We start from the raw sequence: 25391 nt of genomic DNA, 5'->3' as shown, positions 1-25391 counted from the left end.
GATCACCTGAAATTTTGTATATATAAGAATCTAGATTTTTATTTCATAGATATATATGTCATGTGAACAAAATATATACTCATAGGTATATAAATTATCATATATGAGAGTAAAACAATATTCTCATTGAAATAATAACAAAAAAACCCCATGTAAATATTATATTATAGTAAGAAAGAATTTTAAAGACTTGGATATGTGATTGTGTTAAAGTAATACGTGTAGAGCACATATTCCTGCCACTATCTGTTCTAAAACATATTAATACTGTTAGTGCATTTTTGTCTGGAAGGTTTCTCATAAAATAAATATAGTTATTACATATAAAACATACATATTATATATATGCTAGATACGTTCTATTTTAAAAAAGCTATATAATATATATTATATACCATATGAATATGATATATTATATATATGACACAATATTTACGTACAAGTAAAGCCTTATCTTGTGTCGCTATCTCCTGTATCCCATATTAATGCTCTGTAGTTAGCGCATTTAAGAGCAGTGAGCTGGAAAATTCTTTCCTCTTGTTTCAATAAAATGCAATTTTACAGAATGTGGAGTGTACAAGACTTTATTGATCTCAGCAAGGCCTAGAGTAAGGGTAAATGTGATACATTGTGAATCTGGGATCTTGAACAGATGCCTTGAACTCAACCAAACTCAGAGTGCTGAATTGGCTCTAAGCAGAAATTAAGCCAAGCCAAGCCAGCCCCTCAGATCACAGAATCCCAGAATGGCTTGGCTTGGAAGGGTCCTTAGAAATTGTCTTGTTCCAGCCCTGCTGCCAAGGGCAGGGACACCTTCCGCCAGGCCAGGTTGCCACAAGGCGCATCCAAGCTGGCCTGGAACACGGCCAGGGATGGGGCAGCCACAGCTCCCGTGGGCAGCGTGGGCCAGGCCTCAGCAGCCTCTGAGGCCAGAATTCCTTGCCCATCTCCAGCCTAAGGCCGTCCTGTGTCGCTGGGAAGCCACTGGCCCTGGCGCTGTCCCTGCGGGCCCTTGCCAAGAGCCCCTGTGCAGGTCTCTGCTGGCTCCCGGGCAGGGACTGAAAGGCCGCAGGAAGGCGCCCCTGGAGAAGGCCTTGGAGAGCGCTGGGGCCAGGAGTGCCGCCATGAGGGCAGCAAGCGGGGCCTGGGCTGTCTGTGCGTGTGGGAGGGCACAGGGCGGGCACCGAGGCCCTGCCAGCTGGAGCTGGGAGCTCTGCAGGGCGGCCGGCAGAGAGGCCTGGGCTCCCGCAGCTCTGCAGCCCTCACGGCTGAGGCAGCTGCCCGGGCACAGCCGGCTGGGGACACGCGGCCGGCCCGGGGCCAGCCGCAGGGGGAGCCGGCTCTGGGGCCGGCCCAGGCCGCAGCAGGGAGCAGCCCATGGGGCTGTGCCCGGCCAGGGAGCGGCTCTGCCCGGGGACAGGGCTCCGGGAGCAGGGCAGCAGGGCCGGCAGTGCCGGGCACAGACACAGGTGCACACATGGCTGCAGCCACAGTCAGGATCACGCAGGAGCCTTCTCACTCTCTGCAGCTCCCACACAGCAGGGTGGGGCTGGTGCAGGCCAGCCTCTGCTCCCAGGAACCAAGGGAGAGGACAAGAGTGGCTGCCCGAGGAATTGGTGCAATTGTCCTTGCTTGAGCCACTTCAGCAATGTGTGGCAGCGGCACTCGGGGACATGGTTGCGAGTTGAACTTGTCTGTGTTAGGTTTGTGCCCTGCGACTTGATAGCAGGACCAATGTGGAGTGGGACACAGCCCAGCTGCTGGCAGCTGTGAGCTGACTTATTCCGTACAGATGAGCCTTCCACCATGGCGAGCACCAGTGCTGGCAGCCGAGCCACTGGCACCATGCCACCTTACACTGCTGCAGAAGACTTGAAGGCTCAGGCTGTGTCACAGGAGGGGGGTGGGTGGCTCTCCCAGCTCTTGAGCTCAAGGTGAGAGGAGAGAAAAGCTGTTACCCATCAGTGCCTTGAGCTGAAACATCGTAACAGGGGAAAGAGATGTGCAAAGGCACAATTTTGAGTTCCATGTAGGCAGCACTGAGAATGGACCACTCAAATCCAGGTGTACAATATGGCAAATGCCACACGTTTTCCTGGGGGGGAAAAAGCTTTAAATGAAACACAACAAAGTCCCCAAAATCAAAGAGTAATGTTGGAATATTTTGTGATTGATGGCTTAGAGAAGCAGCTGTGCAGTGCTGATTGTGCCTTCTCTGCATACTCATCATCTATGCTTGTCTCAGGGGTCTCTGAAGCCAGGTAATCATTTCTTCCTGCTCCAGCCTGTGCTGAGACCAAGCAGGCCTGGGGTGCCCAGGCCCGTTAGCAGGAGAGCTGGTGAAAGTCACTGCCAGGCACACGGCCTTCCCCTCCAAGGCTCCAGAGACACAAGGGCAGAAAGCTGTAGCCTAAGCTGCATTGCACTTGCACCTTTGTTGGCCTTGTCTGTCCTCTGGCATCCCTCAGGCTGGGTGGTGTAAATCTGAGCTGCTTCCACAGGGAATTCAGGGTTTGCCCACACTGGGGCCTTGCTGAAGGCAAAGGCCACGCAAGGGCTCTCTCCCTTGTGCCGCCCGTGCCATGGAAGGCCCCAGAGCAAGAGGGCATTTCTTGGCTGCTGAGACCCCTCTTGACACTCTGGCCTTGCAGGTTAGCAAAATCCACACGGACATACGGAGACATTCCCGCACTGACTTTCACTCCTAACCTTTCAATTCTCTACAAGGAAAATTCTGCTTTTTCCTTCTGCTCTGAAGGCCATGGATTCCCTTGGCTGATGGTTTTGGCACAAAGGTTCTCCTCACATGGAAACCCTTCCGGGCAACCTGAAATTCTTCTGCCCACTGAGAACCCATTCTGTCCCACAGGAAGTGCAGTGCAAAAGCCCCACGTTTCTCTCCCCTGCCAGGAGCTGGTTTCACAGCTCAAATGCCGGTCACGATGCAGATGGCCCCAGAAGGGAGGTTGTAGCTTAGTGGGAGTCATTCTATCAGCCCAGGGAACACACAGTATGAGCAGAGGAAAATGACCTCAAGTTGCGCCAGGGGAGGTTTCGATTGCATCTCTAGGAAATATTCCCTCAAGCAAAAGGTGTCAAGCTTGGGAACAGGCTGCCTAGGGAAATGGCTCGGAGTGACCACCCTCAGAGAGGTAGAACAGTCTTGTTGATGTGGCATTTGGGGACCTGGCTGATTGGAGCAGTAGGCAGTGTTAAGTTTGCAGCTGCACTGTGTGATCTTCAGGGACGTTTTCAACCGCGCTGACACCTAGATTTCAGTGTAGCTCAACCAGTGAGGAGTCAAAGCTTAGAGTCAATGATCCTCAAGGGTGCCTTCCAACAGGGATGTCTATGAGATTGCCAGTAAAGGGCCGATGAAAAGAATGACAAAAAGAGAGAACAATGGGAAATCCTTTGGAAAAGCTTCCCCCAACAAGGGCAGCCCTAAGCAGTACACCAGGGCCACTCTGAGTGCCTGAGCCAGGAGTTGGCTCAGGGCAAAAGGGTGGGGCTGGCTGGGTTGTGACATGCTGTGACACGTGTGACGTCACGGGGGACGTGTCACAATGGGGGCAGCTCTAAAAGGCCCCAGCAGGTAACGCTGGCCCTGCATTGCTTTGGCAAGCGGTGAGTGCACACGTGGCGGGGAGGCTGGACTGGGAACAAGGGCTGGGGCAGAAATGCTGCACCTGGGGCTGGGTTCTCCTTCTGCATGCAGGGACAGCCCCCCATGGGAGAGCCTTGGGCAGGCCACAGGGTGGCTGCTGCTGCTGCTGCTGCTGCTGCTGCTGCTGCTGCTGCTGCTGCTGGGGCACTGAGACAGGCCTTGCTGCCTGCATGCTGTCTGTGGCCCTGTGCTTCCTACGCCCAGATCCCTGAGGATCATGTTCTCTATCTAGCAAGCAGCAGTTCCCTCCCTCCCCGCCCCACTCACAGACTTCTCTCCCTCCTCCTGCAGACCATGGCTCCCATGGCGTTCTTTTTCATGCTCTTGAAAAGCCTCATCCAGTACCCACAGCCCGTGGCTGAGGGATTGGATGAGGAAACACGTCTGCACATGGAAGTGCGTGCCAAACACCTGGAACGGGAGAGGCTTCAGCTGGAGCAGGAGGTGGAGCGGCATAGCCAGCAGCAGGTGCAGTTCTTGCTGCTCTTAGCTGTTGCTGTGCTCCTGGTCTACATCTTGGTCCTGTGGTTTATTGGGTGGAAAAGCAGCCTGAGGAGAGAGGAGGATGAAGAAGAAAACCGTGGTGCAAATGAAGAGGAAGCGGGCAATGTTGCTGCAAATGAAGAAGACGATGTTGGAAACGAAGCTGTCAATGAGGCTGAAATTGCAGCAAACAACGATGTTGCAATTGCAGTCCAAGTAGAAGATGATTCTGACGATCGCGTTGGACGACTTATAATGCAGCGCATCCGGTGGCCTGTACAGGACCTGCAGAGAGGCTGTCAGTGGACAACTAACCTGATGGACAATTACACGGTTTATTTTGGACACGTCTTGTCAAACAGTTTCTACCCAGTCCTGCAACGAGCCATCGGGGTGGGCAGTGCCTTTGAGGGCTGGAGTCCCCGTGAGGAGGACGTGGTGTACCGCGTGCTCATCCCCATGACTCCTCCCCGAGGCCACAGCTTCCACCTGGAGCTGGACAGTGCAGGGCAGAGGCCCGTGAGGAACTTCCGTGTCCGCGTGCAGCTGGAGTGCACCTGCAGGAGGGAGCAGCAGGCTGAGGACATGCTGTGCTTCCTGCACCAGCCTGAGGAGGAGCTGAGGAGGAATCAGGGTCCCAGCCTCCTGCACACCCTGTGCACCGGCTCCTACCTGGACGTGCAGAAAACTGCCCGCTGGTTCTACCAGCTGGTGAGAGCAATCTGGCCAGCTTTGCCTCAGTCACACAACTGGCACTTAGTGCTGCTGCCCTCCACGCGCTCCTGCCAATTCAAGGTGACCAACGGCAGGGAAAGCTTCAGGATTGAGATGCTCTTCGGGGTGCGGAGAGACGACTCAGCCGTCTTCGTCAGCAGCCAGACCAGAGAGGCCCACACAGCAAGCACAATCTGGCCCGAGTCTTATGCTGTGGCAGAGGCTGAATTCTTCAAGCACATTGCCAGGCAGGCGCCTCCTGACAGCTTGCACCTGAAATGCCTGCAGTTCTTCACCCGACTTCCGCTGGGCTTCAGCTTTTCCACCTACACCATGAAGACCATTGTCATGCACCTGCTCAATGTCAGACCCGTCTCATCGTGGTGCAGGAGAGACCTCCTAGAACGACTGCAGGATATCATCAAGAGCCTGCGCTTCTGTGTGCGAGCCAAACGCCTCAACCACTTCATTGTGGGGAACCCGACGCTCCCTCAGCACATCCATGTACCTGCAGATGTTCAAACGTGTGGGACGTACAATCTTCTCCTTCGCCTGGCGCAGCAGCCGGATGCCCACGCCCAGGCCATCCATGAGTACCGGGTTCTGAAAAGGTGGTACAAAAGAATCCTTCTTGCTGAAGATTGACCCTATGAAGGGGAGGAGTCATGGCTGTGAGCACAGAGCTGTGCTTGTGCTGTTCACAGCTGGCAGCAGAGAACCACCTTGCAGTCCAGATTTGCCTGAGAAGAGGTTGCGTGCAAAGGCTCTGCTGAAGGTCCCACTGGCTCTCCTGCCGCCTCAGCAGGTGGAGGGCCCTGGGTGGTTTTATACCAGGTCTTTCTGTAATTTCATTTTCCAAAAAAAGCACCCAGACCGCATTCAGCCCTGCTTACCACTACTCTCCCATGCCTGAAAAAGCACATGAAGAGAACCCGTGCAGGGCTAAAGCCGCCAAAGCCGACCTGCAACATGCAGTCTTTCCTGGCCTTTGAAAAGGGGCAAAATCTAGAGCGTGGAAGTAGTGTGAATGTGGGACAGAGAAAGAGAAAAAAAATGGGGCAAAAAGGACCAAGAGAAAAAGCGGGCGCTGCTGGCCGAGGATCAGTCAACGGATGGAGTCTCTCTATGTTCCTGGAAGGGACATCTTGACGTCAGCGTTGGAACAACGGCGTTGGAGCTGGCCTGAAGTTTTGTATACGAAGGAATCCAGATTTTTATTTCATAGATATATAGTGTATTCCTATTATAGACTATAATATTTATAAATTAGATATACTACTAAACTACCATCAACCAAAACAATATACTAAGAGAAATAATATAAAATATATGAAATGTGTAGTTATGATGTCAGGATAAAAAGTAATTTTAAAGAGTTGAATCTGTAATTATGTGTAAATACTAACAGTAGAGGCCGTATTTAGTGTCACTATCTGTTGTGACACATATTGTTGCTTTTAGTATGTTTATGTCTGGAAGGTGTTCCATAAAAGAGAGATATTTATAACACAGATAAGATACATATGATATATACATGCTGTTAAAATTAGATTTGAATAGAACTGTATCAGATGTATTATACACCCCATGCCCGTATATATTACCCCATGCCTCTAATATATTACAATATATTACGTTACTCATGCAATTTTTAGATACATATATAGCCATATCTACTGTCGCTATCTGTTGTGAACCATATATATGCCCTATAGTTAGCACATTTAAGAGCGGTGAGCTGGAAAATTCTTTGCTCTTGTTTCAATAAAATGCAACTTTACGGATCTGCTGTGTGCAAGACTTTATTGATCTCAGCAAGGCCTAGAGTACTGGTAAATGTCACCCACTGTGAATCTGGGATCTTGAACAGACGCCTTGAAGTCAACCAAACTGAGAGTGCTGAATTGGCTCTAAGCAGAAATTAAGCCAAGCCAAGCCAGCCCCTCAGATCACAGAATCCCAGAATGGCTTGGCTTGGAAGGGTCCTTAGAAATTGTCTTGTTCCAGCCCTGCTGCCAAGGGCAGGGACACCTTCCGCCAGGCCAGGTTGCCACAAGGCGCATCCAAGCTGGCCTGGAACACGGCCAGGGATGGGGCAGCCACAGCTCCCGTGGGCAGCGTGGGCCAGGCCTCAGCAGCCTCTGAGGCCAGAATTCCTTGCCCATCTCCAGCCTAAGGCCGTCCTGTGTCGCTGGGAAGCCACTGGCCCTGGCGCTGTCCCTGAGGGCCCTTGCCAAGAGCCCCTGTGCAGGTCTCTGCTGGCTCCCGGGCAGGGACTGAAAGGCCGCAGGAAGGCGCCCCTGGAGAAGGCCTTGGAGAGCGCTGGGGCCAGGAGTGCCGCCATGAGGGCAGCAAGCGGGGCCTGGGCTGTCTGTGCGTGTGGGAGGGCACAGGGCGGGCACCGAGGCCCTGCCAGCTGGAGCTGGGAGCTCTGCAGGGCGGCCGGCAGAGAGGCCTGGGCTCCCGCAGCTCTGCAGCCCTCACGGCTGAGGCAGCTGCCCGGGCACAGCCGGCTGGGGACACGCGGCCGGCCCGGGGCCAGCCGCAGGGGGAGCCGGCTCTGGGGCCGGCCCAGGCCGCAGCAGGGAGCAGCCCATGGGGCTGTGCCCGGCCAGGGAGCGGCTCTGCCCGGGGACAGGGCTCCGGGAGCAGGGCAGCAGGGCCGGCAGTGCCGGGCACAGACACAGGTGCACACATGGCTGCAGCCACAGTCAGGATCACGCAGGAGCCTTCTCACTCTCTGCAGCTCCCACACAGCAGGGTGGGGCTGGTGCAGGCCAGCCTCTGCTCCCAGGAACCAAGGGAGAGGACAAGAGTGGCTGCCCGAGGAATTGGTGCAATTGTCCTTGCTTGAGCCACTTCAGCAATGTGTGGCAGCGGCACTCGGGGACATGGTTGCGAGTTGAACTTGTCTGTGTTAGGTTTGTGCCCTGCGACTTGATAGCAGGACCAATGTGGAGTGGGACACAGCCCAGCTGCTGGCAGCTGTGAGCTGACTTATTCCGTACAGATGAGCCTTCCACCATGGCGAGCACCAGTGCTGGCAGCCGAGCCACTGGCACCATGCCACCTTACACTGCTGCAGAAGACTTGAAGGCTCAGGCTGTGTCACAGGAGGGGGGTGGGTGGCTCTCCCAGCTCTTGAGCTCAAGGTGAGAGGAGAGAAAAGCTGTTACCCATCAGTGCCTTGAACTGAAACATCGTAACAGGGGAAAGAGATGTGCAAAGGCACAATTTTGAGTTCCATGTAGGCAGCACTGAGAATGGACCACTCAAATCCAGGTGTACAATATGGCAAATGCCACACGTTTTCCTGGGGGGGAAAAAGCTTTAAATGAAACACAACAAAGTCCCCAAAATCAAAGAGTAATGTTGGAATATTTTGTGATTGATGGCTTAGAGAAGCAGCTGTGCAGTGCTGATTGTGCCTTCTCTGCATACTCATCATCTATGCTTGTCTCAGGGGTCTCTGAAGCCAGGTAATCATTTCTTCCTGCTCCAGCCTGTGCTGAGACCAAGCAGGCCTGGGGTGCCCAGGCCCGTTAGCAGGAGAGCTGGTGAAAGTCACTGCCAGGCACACGGCCTTCCCCTCCAAGGCTCCAGAGACACAAGGGCAGAAAGCTGTAGCCTAAGCTGCATTGCACTTGCACCTTTGTTGGCCTTGTCTGTCCTCTGGCATCCCTCAGGCTGGGCAGTGTAAATCTGAGCTGCTTCCACAGGGAATTCAGGGTTTGCCCACACTGGGGCCTTGCTGAAGGCAAAGGCCACGCAAGGGCTCTCTCCCTTGTGCCGCCCGTGCCATGGAAGGCCCCAGAGCAAGAGGGCATTTCTTGGCTGCTGAGACCCCTCTTGACACTCTGGCCTTGCAGGTTAGCAAAATCCACACGGACATACGGAGACATTCCCGCACTGACTTTCACTCCTAACCTTTCAATTCTCTACAAGGAAAATTCTGCTTTTTCCTTCTGCTCTGAAGGCCATGGATTCCCTTGGCTGATGTTTTTGGCACAAAGGTTCTCCTCACATGGAAACCCTTCCGGGCAACCTGAAATTCTTCTGCCCACTGAGAACCCATTCTGTCCCACAGGAAGTGCAGTGCAAAAGCCCCACGTTTCTCTCCCCTGCCAGGAGCTGGTTTCACAGCTCAAATGCCGGTCACGATGCAGATGGCCCCAGAAGGGAGGTTGTAGCTTAGTGGGAGTCATTCTATCAGCCCAGGGAACACACAGTATGAGCAGAGGAAAATGACCTCAAGTTGCGCTAGGGGAGGTTTCGATTGCATCTCTAGGAAATATTCCCTCAAGCAAAAGGTGTCAAGCTTGGGAACAGGCTGCCTAGGGAAATGGCTCGGAGTGACCACCCTCAGAGAGGTAGAACAGTCTTGTTGATGTGGCATTTGGGGACCTGGCTGATTGGAGCAGTAGGCAGTGTTAAGTTTGCAGCTGCACTGTGTGATCTTCAGGGACGTTTTCAACCGCGCTGACACCTAGATTTCAGTGTAGCTCAACCAGTGAGGAGTCAAAGCTTAGAGTCAATGATCCTCAAGGGTGCCTTCCAACAGGGATGTCTATGAGATTGCCAGTAAAGGGCCGATGAAAAGAATGACAAAAAGAGAGAACAATGGGAAATCCTTTGGAAAAGCTTCCCCCAGCAAGGGCAGCCCTAAGCAGTGCACCAGGGCCACTCTGAGTGCCTGAGCCAGGAGTTGGCTCAGGGCAAAAGGGTGGGGCTGGCTGGGTTGTGACATGCTGTGACACGTGTGACGTCACGGGGGACGTGTCACAATGGGGGCAGCTCTAAAAGGCCCCAGCAGGTAACGCTGGCCCTGCATTGCTTTGGCAAGCGGTGAGTGCACACGTGGCGGGGAGGCTGGACTGGGAACAAGGGCTGGGGCAGAAATGCTGCACCTGGGGCTGGGTTCTCCTTCTGCATGCAGGGACAGCCCCCCATGGGAGAGCCTTGGGCAGGCCACAGGGTGGCTGCTGCTGCTGCTGCTGCTGCTGCTGCTGCTGCTGCTGCTGCTGCTGCTGCTGGGGCACTGAGACAGGCCTTGCTGCCTGCATGCTGTCTGTGGCCCTGTGCTTCCTACGCCCAGATCCCTGAGGATCATGTTCTCTATCTAGCAAGCAGCAGTTCCCTCCCTCCCCGCCCCACTCACAGACTTCTCTCCCTCCTCCTGCAGACCATGGCTCCCATGGCGTTCTTTTTCATGCTCTTGAAAAGCCTCATCCAGTACCCACAGCCCGTGGCTGAGGGATTGGATGAGGAAACACGTCTGCGCATGGAAGTGCGTGCCAAACACCTGGAACGGGAGAGGCTTCAGCTGGAGCAGGAGGTGGAGCGGCATAGCCAGCAGCAGGTGCAGTTCTTGCTGCTCTTAGCTGTTGCTGTGCTCCTGGTCTACATCTTGGTCCTGTGGTTTATTGGGTGGAAAAGCAGCCTGAGGAGAGAGGAGGATGAAGAAGAAAACCGTGGTGCAAATGAAGAGGAAGCGGGCAATGTTGCTGCAAATGAAGAAGACGATGTTGGAAACGAAGCTGTCAATGAGGCTGAAATTGCAGCAAACAACGATGTTGCAATTGCAGTCCAAGTAGAAGATGATTCTGACGATCGCGTTGGACGACTTATAATGCAGCGCATCCGGTGGCCTGTACAGGACCTGCAGAGAGGCTGTCAGTGGACAACTAACCTGATGGACAATTACACGGTTTATTTTGGACACGTCTTGTCAAACAGTTTCTACCCAGTCCTGCAACGAGCCATCGGGGTGGGCAGTGCCTTTGAGGGCTGGAGTCCCCGTGAGGAGGACGTGGTGTACCGCGTGCTCATCCCCATGACTCCTCCCCGAGGCCACAGCTTCCACCTGGAGCTGGACAGTGCAGGGCAGAGGCCCGTGAGGAACTTCCGTGTCCGCGTGCAGCTGGAGTGCACCTGCAGGAGGGAGCAGCAGGCTGAGGACATGCTGTGCTTCCTGCACCAGCCTGAGGAGGAGCTGAGGAGGAATCAGGGTCCCAGCCTCCTGCACACCCTGTGCACCGGCTCCTACCTGGACGTGCAGAAAACTGCCCGCTGGTTCTACCAGCTGGTGAGAGCAATCTGGCCAGCTTTGCCTCAGTCACACAACTGGCACTTAGTGCTGCTGCCCTCCACGCGCTCCTGCCAATTCAAGGTGACCAACGGCAGGGAAAGCTTCAGGATTGAGATGCTCTTCGGGGTGCGGAGAGACGACTCAGCCGTCTTCGTCAGCAGCCAGACCAGAGAGGCCCACACAGCAAGCACAATCTGGCCCGAGTCTTATGCTGTGGCAGAGGCTGAATTCTTCAAGCACATTGCCAGGCAGGCGCCTCCTGACAGCTTGCACCTGAAATGCCTGCAGTTCTTCACCCGACTTCCGCTGGGCTTCAGCTTTTCCACCTACACCATGAAGACCATTGTCATGCACCTGCTCAATGTCAGACCCGTCTCATCGTGGTGCAGGAGAGACCTCCTAGAACGACTGCAGGATATCATCAAGAGCCTGCGCTTCTGTGTGCGAGCCAAACGCCTCAACCACTTCATTGTGGGGAACCCGACGCTCCCTCAGCACATCCATGTACCTGCAGATGTTCAAACGTGTGGGACGTACAATCTTCTCCTTCGCCTGGCGCAGCAGCCGGATGCCCACGCCCAGGCCATCCATGAGTACCGGGTTCTGAAAAGGTGGTACAAAAGAATCCTTCTTGCTGAAGATTGACCCTATGAAGGGGAGGAGTCATGGCTGTGAGCACAGAGCTGTGCTTGTGCTGTTCACAGCTGGCAGCAGAGAACCACCTTGCAGTCCAGATTTGCCTGAGAAGAGGTTGCGTGCAAAGGCTCTGCTGAAGGTCCCACTGGCTCTCCTGCCGCCTCAGCAGGTGGAGGGCCCTGGGTGGTTTTATACCAGGTCTTTCTGTAATTTCATTTTCCAAAAAAAGCACCCAGACCGCATTCAGCCCTGCTTACCACTACTCTCCCATGCCTGAAAAAGCACATGAAGAGAACCCGTGCAGGGCTAAAGCCGCCAAAGCCGACCTGCAACATGCAGTCTTTCCTGGCCTTTGAAAAGGGGCAAAATCTAGAGCGTGGAAGTAGTGTGAATGTGGGACAGAGAAAGAGAAAAAAAATGGGGCAAAAAGGACCAAGAGAAAAAGCGGGCGCTGCTGGCCGAGGATCAGTCAACGGATGGAGTCTCTCTATGTTCCTGGAAGGGACATCTTGACGTCAGCGTTGGAACAACGGCGTTGGAGCTGGCCTGAAGTTTTGTATACGAAGGAATCCAGATTTTTATTTCATAGATATATAGTGTATTCCTATTATAGACTATAATATTTATAAATTAGATATACTACTAAACTACCATCAACCAAAACAATATACTAAGAGAAATAATATAAAATATATGAAATGTGTAGTTATGATGTCAGGATAAAAAGTAATTTTAAAGAGTTGAATCTGTAATTATGTGTAAATACTAACAGTAGAGGCCGTATTTAGTGTCACTATCTGTTGTGACACATATTGTTGCTTTTAGTATGTTTATGTCTGGAAGGTGTTCCATAAAAGAGAGATATTTATAACACAGATAAGATACATATGATATATACATGCTGTTAAAATTAGATTTGAATAGAACTGTATCAGATGTATTATACACCCCATGCCCGTATATATTACCCCATGCCTCTAATATATTACAATATATTACGTTACTCATGCAATTTTTAGATACATATATAGCCATATCTACTGTCGCTATCTGTTGTGAACCATATATATGCCCTATAGTTAGCACATTTAAGAGCGGTGAGCTGGAAAATTCTTTGCTCTTGTTTCAATAAAATGCAACTTTACGGATCTGCTGTGTGCAAGACTTTATTGATCTCAGCAAGGCCTAGAGTACTGGTAAATGTCACCCACTGTGAATCTGGGATCTTGAACAGACGCCTTGAAGTCAACCAAACTGAGAGTGCTGAATTGGCTCTAAGCAGAAATTAAGCCAAGCCAAGCCAGCCCCTCAGATCACAGAATCCCAGAATGGCTTGGCTTGGAAGGGTCCTTAGAAATTGTCTTGTTCCAGCCCTGCTGCCAAGGGCAGGGACACCTTCCGCCAGGCCAGGTTGCCACAAGGCGCATCCAAGCTGGCCTGGAACACGGCCAGGGATGGGGCAGCCACAGCTCCCGTGGGCAGCGTGGGCCAGGCCTCAGCAGCCTCTGAGGCCAGAATTCCTTGCCCATCTCCAGCCTAAGGCCGTCCTGTGTCGCTGGGAAGCCACTGGCCCTGGCGCTGTCCCTGAGGGCCCTTGCCAAGAGCCCCTGTGCAGGTCTCTGCTGGCTCCCGGGCAGGGACTGAAAGGCCGCAGGAAGGCGCCCCTGGAGAAGGCCTTGGAGAGCGCTGGGGCCAGGAGTGCCGCCATGAGGGCAGCAAGCGGGGCCTGGGCTGTCTGTGCGTGTGGGAGGGCACAGGGCGGGCACCGAGGCCCTGCCAGCTGGAGCTGGGAGCTCTGCAGGGCGGCCGGCAGAGAGGCCTGGGCTCCCGCAGCTCTGCAGCCCTCACGGCTGAGGCAGCTGCCCGGGCACAGCCGGCTGGGGACACGCGGCCGGCCCGGGGCCAGCCGCAGGGGGAGCCGGCTCTGGGGCCGGCCCAGGCCGCAGCAGGGAGCAGCCCATGGGGCTGTGCCCGGCCAGGGAGCGGCTCTGCCCGGGGACAGGGCTCCGGGAGCAGGGCAGCAGGGCCGGCAGTGCCGGGCACAGACACAGGTGCACACATGGCTGCAGCCACAGTCAGGATCACGCAGGAGCCTTCTCACTCTCTGCAGCTCCCACACAGCAGGGTGGGGCTGGTGCAGGCCAGCCTCTGCTCCCAGGAACCAAGGGAGAGGACAAGAGTGGCTGCCCGAGGAATTGGTGCAATTGTCCTTGCTTGAGCCACTTCAGCAATGTGTGGCAGCGGCACTCGGGGACATGGTTGCGAGTTGAACTTGTCTGTGTTAGGTTTGTGCCCTGCGACTTGATAGCAGGACCAATGTGGAGTGGGACACAGCCCAGCTGCTGGCAGCTGTGAGCTGACTTATTCCGTACAGATGAGCCTTCCACCATGGCGAGCACCAGTGCTGGCAGCCGAGCCACTGGCACCATGCCACCTTACACTGCTGCAGAAGACTTGAAGGCTCAGGCTGTGTCACAGGAGGGGGGTGGGTGGCTCTCCCAGCTCTTGAGCTCAAGGTGAGAGGAGAGAAAAGCTGTTACCCATCAGTGCCTTGAACTGAAACATCGTAACAGGGGAAAGAGATGTGCAAAGGCACAATTTTGAGTTCCATGTAGGCAGCACTGAGAATGGACCACTCAAATCCAGGTGTACAATATGGCAAATGCCACACGTTTTCCTGGGGGGGAAAAAGCTTTAAATGAAACACAACAAAGTCCCCAAAATCAAAGAGTAATGTTGGAATATTTTGTGATTGATGGCTTAGAGAAGCAGCTGTGCAGTGCTGATTGTGCCTTCTCTGCATACTCATCATCTATGCTTGTCTCAGGGGTCTCTGAAGCCAGGTAATCATTTCTTCCTGCTCCAGCCTGTGCTGAGACCAAGCAGGCCTGGGGTGCCCAGGCCCGTTAGCAGGAGAGCTGGTGAAAGTCACTGCCAGGCACACGGCCTTCCCCTCCAAGGCTCCAGAGACACAAGGGCAGAAAGCTGTAGCCTAAGCTGCATTGCACTTGCACCTTTGTTGGCCTTGTCTGTCCTCTGGCATCCCTCAGGCTGGGTGGTGTAAATCTGAGCTGCTTCCACAGGGAATTCAGGGTTTGCCCACACTGGGGCCTTGCTGAAGGCAAAGGCCACGCAAGGGCTCTCTCCCTTGTGCCGCCCGTGCCATGGAAGGCCCCAGAGCAAGAGGGCATTTCTTGGCTGCTGAGACCCCTCTTGACACTCTGGCCTTGCAGGTTAGCAAAATCCACACGGACATACGGAGACATTCCCGCACTGACTTTCACTCCTAACCTTTCAATTCTCTACAAGGAAAATTCTGCTTTTTCCTTCTGCTCTGAAGGCCATGGATTCCCTTGGCTGATGGTTTTGGCACAAAGGTTCTCCTCACATGGAAACCCTTCCGGGCAACCTGAAATTCTTCTGCCCACTGAGAACCCATTCTGTCCCACGGGAAGTGCAGTGCAAAAGCCCCACGTTTCTCTCCCCTGCCAGGAGCTGGTTTCACAGCTCAAATGCCAGACACGATGCAGATGGCCCCAGAAGGGAGGTTGTAGCTTAGTGGGAGTCATTCTATCAGCCCAGGGAACACACAGTATGAGCAGAGGAAAATGACCTCAAGTTGCGCCAGGGGAGGTTTCGATTGCATCTCTAGGAAATATTCCCTCAAGCAAAAGGTGTCAAGCTTGGGAACAGGCTGCCTAGGGAAATGGCTCGGAGTGACCACCCTCAGAGAGGTAGAACAGTCTTGTTGATGTGGCATTTGGGGACCTGGCTGATTGGAGCAGTAGGCAGTGTTAAGTTTGCAGCTGCACTGTGTGATCTTCAGGGACGTTTTCAACCGCGCTGACACCTAGATTTCAGTATAGCTCAACCAGTGAGGAGTCAAAGCTTAGAGTCAATGATCCTCAAGGGTGCCTTCCAACAGGGATGTCTATGAGATTGCCAGTAAAGGGCCGATGAAAAGAATGACAAAAAGAGAGAACAATGGGAAATCCTTTGGAAAAGCTTCCCCCAGCAAGGGCAGCCCTAAGCAGTACACCAGGGCCACTCTGAGTGCCTGAGCCAGGAGTTGGCTCAGGGCAAAAGGGTGGGGCTGGCTGGGTTGTGACATGCTGTGACACGTGTGACGTCACGGGGGACGTGTCACAATGGGGGCAGCTCTAAAAGGCCCCAGCAGGTAACGCTGGCCCTGCATTGCTTTGGCAAGCGGTGAGTACACACGTGGCGGGGAGGCTGGACTGGGAACAAGGGCTGGGGCAGAAATGCTGCACCTGGGGCTGGGTTCTCCTTCTGCATGCAGGGACAGCCCCCCATGGGAGAGCCTTGGGCAGGCCACAGGGTGGCTGCTGCTGCTGCTGCTGCTGGGGCACTGAGACAGGCCTTGCTGCCTGCATGCTGTCTGTGGCCCTGTGCTTCCTACGCCCAGATCCCTGAGGATCCTGGCCTCTATCCAGCAAGCAGCAGTTCCCTCCCTCCCCGCCCCACTCACAGACTTCTCTCCCTCCTCCTGCAGACCATGGATCCCATGGCATTCTTTTTCACGGTCTTGAAAAGCCTCATCCAGTACCCACAGCCCGTGGCTGAGGGATTGGATGAGGAAACACGTCTGCGCATGGAAGTGCGTGCCAAACACCTGGAACGGGAGAGGCTTCAGCTGGAGCAGGAGGTGGAGCGGCATAGCCAGCAGCAGGTGCAGTTCTTGCTGCTCTTAGCTGTTGCTGTGCTCCTGGTCTACATCTTGGTCCTGTGGTTTATTGGGTGGAAAAGCAGCCTGAGGAGAGAGGAGGATGAAGAGGAGGATGAAGAAGAAAACCGTGGTGCAAATGAAGAGGAAGCGGGCAATGTTGCTGCAAATGAAGAAGACGATGTTGGAAACGAAGCTGTCAATGAGGCTGAAATTGCAGCAAACAACGATGTTGCAATTGCAGTCCAAGTAGAAGATGATTCTGACGATCGCGTTGGACGACTTATAATGCAGCGCATCCGGTGGCCTGTACAGGACCTGCAGAGAGGCTGTCAGTGGACAACTAACCTGATGGACAATTACACGGTTTATTTTGGACACGTCTTGTCAAACAGTTTCTACCCAGTCCTGCAACGAGCCATCGGGGTGGGCAGTGCCTTTGAGGGCTGGAGTCCCCGTGAGGAGGACGTGGTGTACCGCGTGCTCATCCCCATGACTCCTCCCCGAGGCCACAGCTTCCACCTGGAGCTGGACAGTGCAGGGCAGAGGCCCGTGAGGAACTTCCGTGTCCGCGTGCAGCTGGAGTGCACCTGCAGGAGGGAGCAGCAGGCTGAGGACATGCTGTGCTTCCTGCACCAGCCTGAGGAGGAGCTGAGGAGGAATCAGGGTCCCAGCCTCCTGCACACCCTGTGCACCGGCTCCTACCTGGACGTGCAGAAAACTGCCCGCTGGTTCTACCAGCTGGTGAGAGCAATCTGGCCAGCTTTGCCTCAGTCACACAACTGGCACTTAGTGCTGCTGCCCTCCACGCGCTCCTGCCAATTCAAGGTGACCAACGGCAGGGAAAGCTTCAGGATTGAGATGCTCTTCGGGGTGCGGAGAGACGACTCAGCCGTCTTCGTCAGCAGCCAGACCAGAGAGGCCCACACAGCAAGCACAATCTGGCCCGAGTCTTATGCTGTGGCAGAGGCTGAATTCTTCAAGCACATTGCCAGGCAGGCGCCTCCTGACAGCTTGCACCTGAAATGCCTGCAGTTCTTCACCCGACTTCCGCTGGGCTTCAGCTTTTCCACCTACACCATGAAGACCATTGTCATGCACCTGCTCAATGTCAGACCCGTCTCATCGTGGTGCAGGAGAGACCTCCTAGAACGACTGCAGGATATCATCAAGAGCCTGCGCTTCTGTGTGCGAGCCAAACGCCTCAACCACTTCATTGTGGGGAACCCGACGCTCCCTCAGCACATCCATGTACCTGCAGATGTTCAAACGTGTGGGACGTACAATCTTCTCCTTCGCCTGGCGCAGCAGCCGGATGCCCACGCCCAGGCCATCCATGAGTACCGGGTTCTGAGAAGGTGGTACGAAAGAATCCTTCTTGCTGAAGATTGACCCTATGAAGGGGAGGAGTCATGGCTGTGAGCACAGAGCTGTGCTTGTGCTGTTCACAGCTGGCAGCAGAGAACCACCTTGCAGTCCAGATTTGCCTGAGAAGAGGTTGCGTGCAAAGGCTCTGCTGAAGGTCCCACTGGCTCTCCTGCCACCTCAGCAGGTGGAGGGCCCTGGGTGGTTTTATACCAGGTCTTTCTGTAATTTCATTTTCCAAAAAAAGCACCCAGACCGCATTCAGCCCTGCTTACCACTACTCTCCCATGCCTGAAAAAGCACATGAAGAGAACACGTGCAGGGCTAAAGCCTCCAAAGCCGACCTGCAACATGCAGTCTTTCCTGGCCTTTGAAAAGGGGCAAAATCTAGAGCGTGGAAGTAGTGTGAATGTGGGACAGAGAAAGAGAAAAAAAATGGGGCAAAAAGGACCAAGAGAAAAAGCGGGCGCTGCTGGCCGAGGATCAGTCAACGGATGGAGTCTCTCTATGTTCCTGGAAGGGACATCTTGACGTCAGCGTTGGAACAACGGCGTTGGAGCTGGCCGGAAATTTTGTATACGAAGGAATCCAGATTTTTATTTCATAGATATATAGTGTATTCCTATTATAGACTATAATATTTATAAATTAGATATACTACTAAACTACCATCAACCAAAACAATATACTAAGAGAAATAATATAAAATATATGAAATGTGTAGTTATGATGTCAGGATAAAAAGTAATTTTAAAGAGTTGAATCTGTAATTATGTGTAAATACTAACAGTAGAGGCCATATTTAGTGTCACTATCTGTTATGACACATATTGTTGGTTTTAGTATGTTTATGTCTGGAAGGTGTTCCATAAAAGAGAGGTATTTCTAACATAGATAAGATACATATGATATATACATGCTGTTAAAATTAGATTTGAATAGAACTGTGTAATATGTATTATATACCCTATGCCTGTATATATTACCCCATGCCTATAATATATTAGAATATATTACGTTACTCATGCAATTTTTAGATACATATATAGCCATATCTACTGTTGCTATCTGTTAAGAACCATATATATGCCCTATAGTTAGCGCACTTAAGAGCGGTGAGCTGGAAAATTCTTTGCTCTTGTTTCAATAAAATGCAATTTTACAGGATCTGCTGTGTGCAAGACTTTATTGATCTCAGCAAGGCCTAGAGTAGTGGTAAATGTCACCCACTGTGAATCTGGGATCTTGAACAGACGCCTTGAAGTCAACCAAACTGAGAGTGCTGAATTGGCTCTAAGCAGAAATTAAGCCAAGCCAAGCCAACCCCTCAGATCACAGAATCCCAGAATGGCTTGGCTTGGAAGGGTCCTTAGAAATTGTCTTGTTCCAGCCCTGCTGCCAAGGGCAGGGACACCTTCCGCCAGGCCAGGTTGCCACAAGGCGCATCCAAGCTGGCCTGGAACACGGCCAGGGATGGGGCAGCCACAGCTCCCGTGGACAGCGTGGGCCAGGCCTCAGCAGCCTCTGAGGCCAGAATTCCTTGCCCATCTCCAGCCTAAGGCCGTCCTGTGTCGCTGGGAAGCCACTGGCCCTGGCGCTGTCCCTGAGGGCCCTTGCCAAGAGCCCCTGTGCAGGTCTCTGCTGGCTCCCGGGCAGGGACTGAAAGGCCGCAGGAAGGCGCCCCTGGAGAAGGCCTTGGAGAGCGCTGGGGCCAGGAGTGCCGCCATGAGGGCAGCAAGTGGGGCCTGGGCTGTCTGTGCGTGTGGGAGGGCACAGGGCGGGCACCGAGGCCCTGCCAGCTGGAGCTGGGAGCTCTGCAGGGCGGCCGGCAGAGAGGCCTGGGCTCCCGCAGCTCTGCAGCCCTCACGGCTGAGGCAGCTGCCCGGGCACAGCCGGCTGGGGACACGCGGCCGGCCCGGGGCCAGCCGCAGGGGGAGCCGGCTCTGGGGCCGGCCCAGGCCGCAGCAGGGAGCAGCCCATGGGGCTGTGCCCGGCCAGGGAGCGGCTCTGCCCGGAGACAGGGCTCTGGGAGCAGGGCAGCAGGGCCGGCAGTGCCGGGTGTCGTGAACGGCGGAAGAAATGCCTCATACAATATGCGTGAATGGCAAATCCCAAAGTTTATTGAAAGCTCACACATATTTATATTGGTGTTAATGAAGCTTATACATATTGCAAAAGCTGAGCTCATTATTGGTTAAAGCACACTTAGATGAACCACACCTACTTCTATGCTCTAATGATTATTTTGTTTCTATGTTTGCATTCTTCTAGCTTCTCTACCTAGGATATCTACATTTTCTGGCAAGCGACTTTCTTCCCCGTCTTCCCATTTCAGCGAAGGTCACTATGACCTTTGTCAGTGATTGGACACCGGTTACATAATTCCCAGCTTTTTTTCCCCTATCCTTATCCATCGGTATCACATCGAAATGGCCTTTCTCAGCTAACCAATTATCCAAAAAGCTCTCTACAGCCGGGCACAGATATAGGGGCACACATGGCTGCAGCTACAGCCTGACTTCCCTCAGGCAGACCCAACAGGCAGATCCAACATGGTCAGGCAGGATCTCCTCCCACCCTCTTTGTGCCCATGGGCCAGACTCTGCCTTGATGTATCCTGGGGCCTACCCTTAACCAGGTGTAGGGCCTTGTACTTAGATTTTTTAAAACCACATGAGATTTCCATGGTTTCACTCCTTGCGCATGTCCACATCTCTGTGGTTGGTGTTCTATCCTTCAGGTGTGGCTACTGCTCCACTCTGCTTGGTGATATCAGCAAATCTTCTGAGGATGCCCTCGCTTCCTTTGTCTACAGCATTAATGAAGATATTAAGAATCACTGCTCCCAGAATAGACCCTTGGGGGACACCACTGGTCACCCATGTCCCTCCTGACTATGAGCTGTTGACCTCTGGAAGCACCGTGCATGCAATTTCTTATCCATCCAGCAGTCCAGGCATCAAGTCCATCTCTAATATAGATAAGATGTTGTGGGGATCATGGCAAAGGCTTTACAGAAGTCCAGATAAATGACTCCTGTAGCCCTTCCCTTGTCCCTTCATGTTCTGGCTCTGTCACAGAAGGCCACTGGGTAGGTCAGGCAGGATTTACGCTTGGCTGTCCTTAATCACCTCCCTGTTTTCCATGTGCCTTTAGCATAGCTTCAAGGAGGATGTGATCTGTGATCTTGCCAGGAACAGAGGTGAGGCTGACATGTTGGTCATTTCCAGAGTGTTCCTTTCTACCCTTTTTTAAGATGGCTGTAGTGGGTTCACCTTGGCTGAATACCAGGTGTTCACCGAGCCACTCAATCACTTCCCTTCCTAGGGGGACAGGGGAGAGAAAATAAGATGGAGAACAAGTACTCAGTTTTGTCTAAGGTGAAAAAACAGAGTTTGTGCACAGAGAAGTAAAGGAGAAAAAAACATTTAATGTCTACTTCTCACAGACGAGCAGTGTTCAGCCACTTCCTGGGAAGCAAGCAATTTCTATGTTCTCTGGTCTTCTCATTCCCTCTGAAATACTGGGCCTGTTCTACCACACACCTTAACAGAGCAGAGTGATACTTCCTAAGGAGAGCTCTGTTCAGCTTAGCAACCCAGCCGTGAGTGGCCTCTAGCTGGAGCCAGAGGTTTATGTATTCCACTCTGGTCCTGGAGAAGTGTAACAAGTGAATGGCTGCAGACGTGCTTGCGCTCTCCAGAACGTCAATCTTCCCTTGTTTCTAGTTGGTTCCTTGTCTTGTTAAAGCACTCTGAGCAGGGGAAGAGGGAAGCAGCCGTCAATCTTCCCTTGTTTCTAGTTGGTTCCTTGTCTTGTTAAAGCACTCTGAGCAGGGGAAGAGGGAAGCAGCCGTTTCCAATCCTTTGGCTAGCCCAAATCACACCCACAGATGAATAAAGGACAGAATTGCCCACAAAGTACTTGCTGACTTTCTCTACTCCCCTCTAGCAGCGATTTCTTTCGTATGGTGATATTTTCTTTTGTGGGGGTGATGCAAAATGCAAGGAAACAAGCAGAGCCAGCAATCAGACTGCAAGTTAGGTCACTGCAAAGAAAAGGGGTTAATCTCCCACTCAGAGCTAGCAAGGGTTAGATAAAAACATGCCTGTGTGGAGCGTGGAATGCTGCAACAGGTCCCAAAGGGCTGAGCACAGGGAAGGGAACTGGGACAGGGTCTGGAGATCAGGTGTGATGAGGAGCAGCTGAGGGAGCTGGAGGGGCTGAGATTGGAGAAGAGGAGGGTCAGGGGGGACTTTCTTGCTCTCTACAAATCCCTGATAGAAGGGTGGAGTAGCCAGGTCGGGGCCAGGCTCTGCTTCCAGGGAACAAGGGACAGGACAAGAGGAAATGGCCTCAAGTTGTGCCAGGGGAAGCTTAGATTGGGTATTAGGAAAAAAATTCTCCTCTGAAAGGGTTATTAAGGGTTGTTAAGGCTGCCCATGGAATTAATGGTATTGTCATGTCTGGAGGCTCTTAAGGAATGTGTGAATGTGGCACTTGGGGACATGGTTTCAAGGTGGACTTGTCAGTGTCAGGTTTGTGGTTGGACGCTCTACAGTCTTAGAGAACTTTTTCAACTTAAACAATTCCATACTACTGTGATGGGGAGCCGGTTTTAATCCAGAGTATTTTGTAATGTCATTTCGTAAAGTCATTAATAGCAACTTCACTCTAGTGCTCAACATTATGCAGCTGCTTTTCCTGTGCTCTCCTCATCTTCATCTTCAGCCTTGGAGCAGGAGAATTGGCTTTGGTGGGATCAGTGGTTGTGGGAAAGCCTCATGCCAGGAGGTCATAGGTTGTTTTACTTCTGCCAAGGTTGGAGCTGCCTCCAGAAAAGGCTGTGATGTCTCTGGTCCCTATTCACATTCTTTGACCACTCTGAGGTGAGTTCCAGGCTGCAAGAGATGTTGGTCAAGCTGAAGGCAGATCACAGGAAGCACTAATCTGAAACCCAGCTGAACCAAGCAATAGAGAAAATCTCTTAGCCAAATCAATCCCAAACCGCGTTTGCCAAGCAGATGAAAATGACATGAACACAAAAAATGTAGGAAATGGTGGGAAAGTCGCTCATTTCCAAACAACATGCTTCAGGAATCACTGTTTCATGTAACAATGAATGGAAGAAGCTGGTGTGCCACTGTTATGACCCTGTGTTGTTTCAATGTCGTTGGTCATACAATGGAGTTATTACAGTATTATTATGGTGCAAATTATACGTATTTAAAACTATTGCAATATTTTTCAGGGCTTTATTACTTTCAGACAAGGTTTTGCCCAGCTGCCAATGGGAGCAGATGACGACAGAAAGAACCCACGCATGAAGAAGATTTGATTTGCTGAAGTCCCTTTAGCTTCCCCTTCTGCCATCTGCTGCAGCCTCTGACTTGATGGCAGGAAGAATGTGGGGCAGGACACAGCCCAGCTGCTGGCAGCTGTGAGCTGACTCATTCCATACAGATGAGCCTTCCACATTGGCTGGCACTGGTGCTGGCAGCTGAGCCACTGGCACCATGCCACCTTACACTGCTGCAGAACCCTCCCAGGGTCAACCTAGAGCAGGGGAGGGGGGTGGGTGGCTCTCCCAGCTCCTGAGCTCAAAGTGAGAGGAGAGAAAAGCTGTTACACATCAGTGCCTTGAACTGAAACATCGTAACAGGGGAAAGAGATGTGCAAAGGCACAATTTTGAGTTCCATGTAGGCAGCACTGAGAATGGACCACTCAAATCCAGGTGTACAATATGGCAAATGCCACACGTTTTCCTGGGGGGGAAAAAGCTTCAAACAAAACAGAACAAAAACCCAAAACCCAAATAGTTACATTTGAATTTTCTGTGATTGATGGCTGAGAGAAGCAGCTGTGCAGTGCTGATTGTGCCTTCTCTGCATACTCATCATCTATGCTTGTCTCAGGGGTCTCTGAAGCCAGGTAATCATTTCTTCCTGCTCCAGCCTGTGCTGAGACCAAGCAGGCCTGGGGTGCCCAGGCCCGTTAGCAGGAGAGCTGGTGAAAGTCACTGCCAGGCACACGGCCTTCCCCTCCAAGGCTCCAGAGACACAAGGGCAGAAAGCTGTAGCCTAAGCTGCATTGCACTTGCACCTTTGTTGGCCTTGTCTGTCCTCTGGCATCCCTCAGGCTGGGCGGTGTAAATCTGAGCTGCTTCCACAGGGAATTCAGGGTTTGCCCACACTGGGGCCTTGCTGAAGGCAAAGGCCACGCAAGGGCTCTCTCCCTTGTGCCGCCCGTGCCATGGAAGGCCCCAGAGCAAGAGGGCATTTCTTGGCTGCTGAGACCCCTCTTGACACTCTGGCCTTGCAGGTTAGCAAAATCCACACGGACATACGGAGACATTCCCGCACTGACTTTCACTCCTAACCTTTCAATTCTCTACAAGGAAAATTCTGATTTTTCCTTCTGCTTGGAACGGCATGGATTCCATTGGCTGATGTTTTTGGCACAAAGGTTCTCCTCACATGGAAACCCTTCCGGGCCACCTGAAGCTCTTCTGCCCACCAACAAGCCCTTCTGTCCCACTGGAACACGGGAAGTGCAGTGCAAAAGCCCCACGTTTCTCTCCCCTGCCAGGAGCTGGTTTCACAGCCCAAACCTTTCCCTCAATACTGCTAATATCAAGCAGTTCCCACATGGCCAGTTGTGTTCCCACCCAAGTTTTGCAGTGGGACACTTCAGGGCATGTAGTCTTCCAAAGTGTCCTGCCTCTAAGAAGGGAGTTGGACTTTGTGAGATGGCTATGGGAGGTCAGTTGAGGAAATACTGTCAAATTATCTTAAGCTCCTTAAAAAAGGAAATCTGTAATGTTCAGTGGTATTTTCTGGTTTACAGCTAAGTGACTGAAGTGCAACAGCTAAACGGGACTCTCCCTAACAGAAATGTGAAATACTTTAGCAAAAGAAATATTTTTTGGTTTTGAGAACTATGTCTTTCAGAGAGGGCTCCTTTTGTGACATATCCCTTACTCAATTCCAACTTGCTTCAACTTTTTTCTCCCTTCTCTCCCCTGATGGCAGCACAGCTGCTGGCTTGGGATGGAAATTGCTTTGTAGCACCAGTGTTCCTGGTGAAATCCTTCTCTGAGGGTGGAATGACCTTTGCACTACTGCAGTGGTCCAGAGCATCAGCACCTGAGTTTAGCATTCTGTTCTGACTGTGGTTTTTACAAAGTAAAAATATCACTCCTGAGCACTTGAGGCTCATCCTCAGCCAGCCTGAGCCAGTGGCTCCTGAGGGTGGCTGCCCAGCTCTGCCAGCTGGCAATTTGCTCCTCTGAGCCTACATTTCTTCATGTCTCACAGGCATGAGTCTTTCTAGACACACTCCAAAAGCAGCTCTGAGCTGGACACTGACCCTGCTACAGCATTCACCAAAAAGCAAACACTGAGTGCAGGGCTGTAAGGCATTTAACTTTCAGTCAGACAGACATTAGGTTTATGAAATCTGGGCTGTGAAAGCACTAGTGGTTTTCTAACAAAATGTAATGTTTATTGCCCAAGACTCCACCCTCTAAACCAGGATCTCTGCAGACCCAGTCCCAACTTTCTCATTGCCTCCACACACAGCAGTTTGGGCTGAACAAATGCAGCACTTTTCCCCAGAGTGGTAAGACAGGAGCTCCCCTCCTCCTTTCAGCTAAATTCCCACTGCCAGACAGGTTTTCAGCCCCCTCCTTTGGCCCAAAGCATCCACGTGTATTTGTGTTTTGTGACTTTGAAGAAAATGCAAAAGGACTTAT

General features: G+C 52.5%; 3 protein-coding genes across 3 annotated transcripts; all 3 read left to right on the top strand.

Annotated features, from left to right (window-relative positions):
- The first annotated feature begins 3961 nt into the window (after positions 1-3961).
- Positions 3962-5509, top strand: LOC118687362 (inositol 1,4,5-trisphosphate receptor-interacting protein-like 1). The gene has a single exon (XM_036384287.2). The coding sequence runs from the start codon at positions 3962-3964 to the stop codon at positions 5507-5509; it is 1548 nt and encodes a 515-aa protein (XP_036240180.2).
- A 4540-nt stretch (positions 5510-10049) lies between these two features.
- On the top strand, positions 10050-11597 carry LOC118687361 (inositol 1,4,5-trisphosphate receptor-interacting protein-like 1). Its single transcript, XM_036384286.2, has one exon. It carries the CDS (start codon positions 10050-10052, stop codon positions 11595-11597), a length of 1548 nt encoding a protein of 515 aa, XP_036240179.2.
- A 4507-nt stretch (positions 11598-16104) lies between these two features.
- On the top strand, positions 16105-17664 carry LOC118687360 (inositol 1,4,5-trisphosphate receptor-interacting protein-like 1). The gene has a single exon (XM_036384285.1). The coding sequence runs from the start codon at positions 16105-16107 to the stop codon at positions 17662-17664; it is 1560 nt and encodes a 519-aa protein (XP_036240178.1).
- Positions 17665-25391: the final 7727 nt, after the last annotated feature.

Source organism: Molothrus ater, chromosome 6 (assembly GCF_012460135.2).
Source record: "Molothrus ater isolate BHLD 08-10-18 breed brown headed cowbird chromosome 6, BPBGC_Mater_1.1, whole genome shotgun sequence".
NCBI classification, from domain to species: domain Eukaryota; kingdom Metazoa; phylum Chordata; class Aves; order Passeriformes; family Icteridae; genus Molothrus; species Molothrus ater.
The sequence above is the reverse complement of the archived record's forward strand: the minus strand, read 5'-3'. Positions and strand labels throughout refer to the sequence as shown.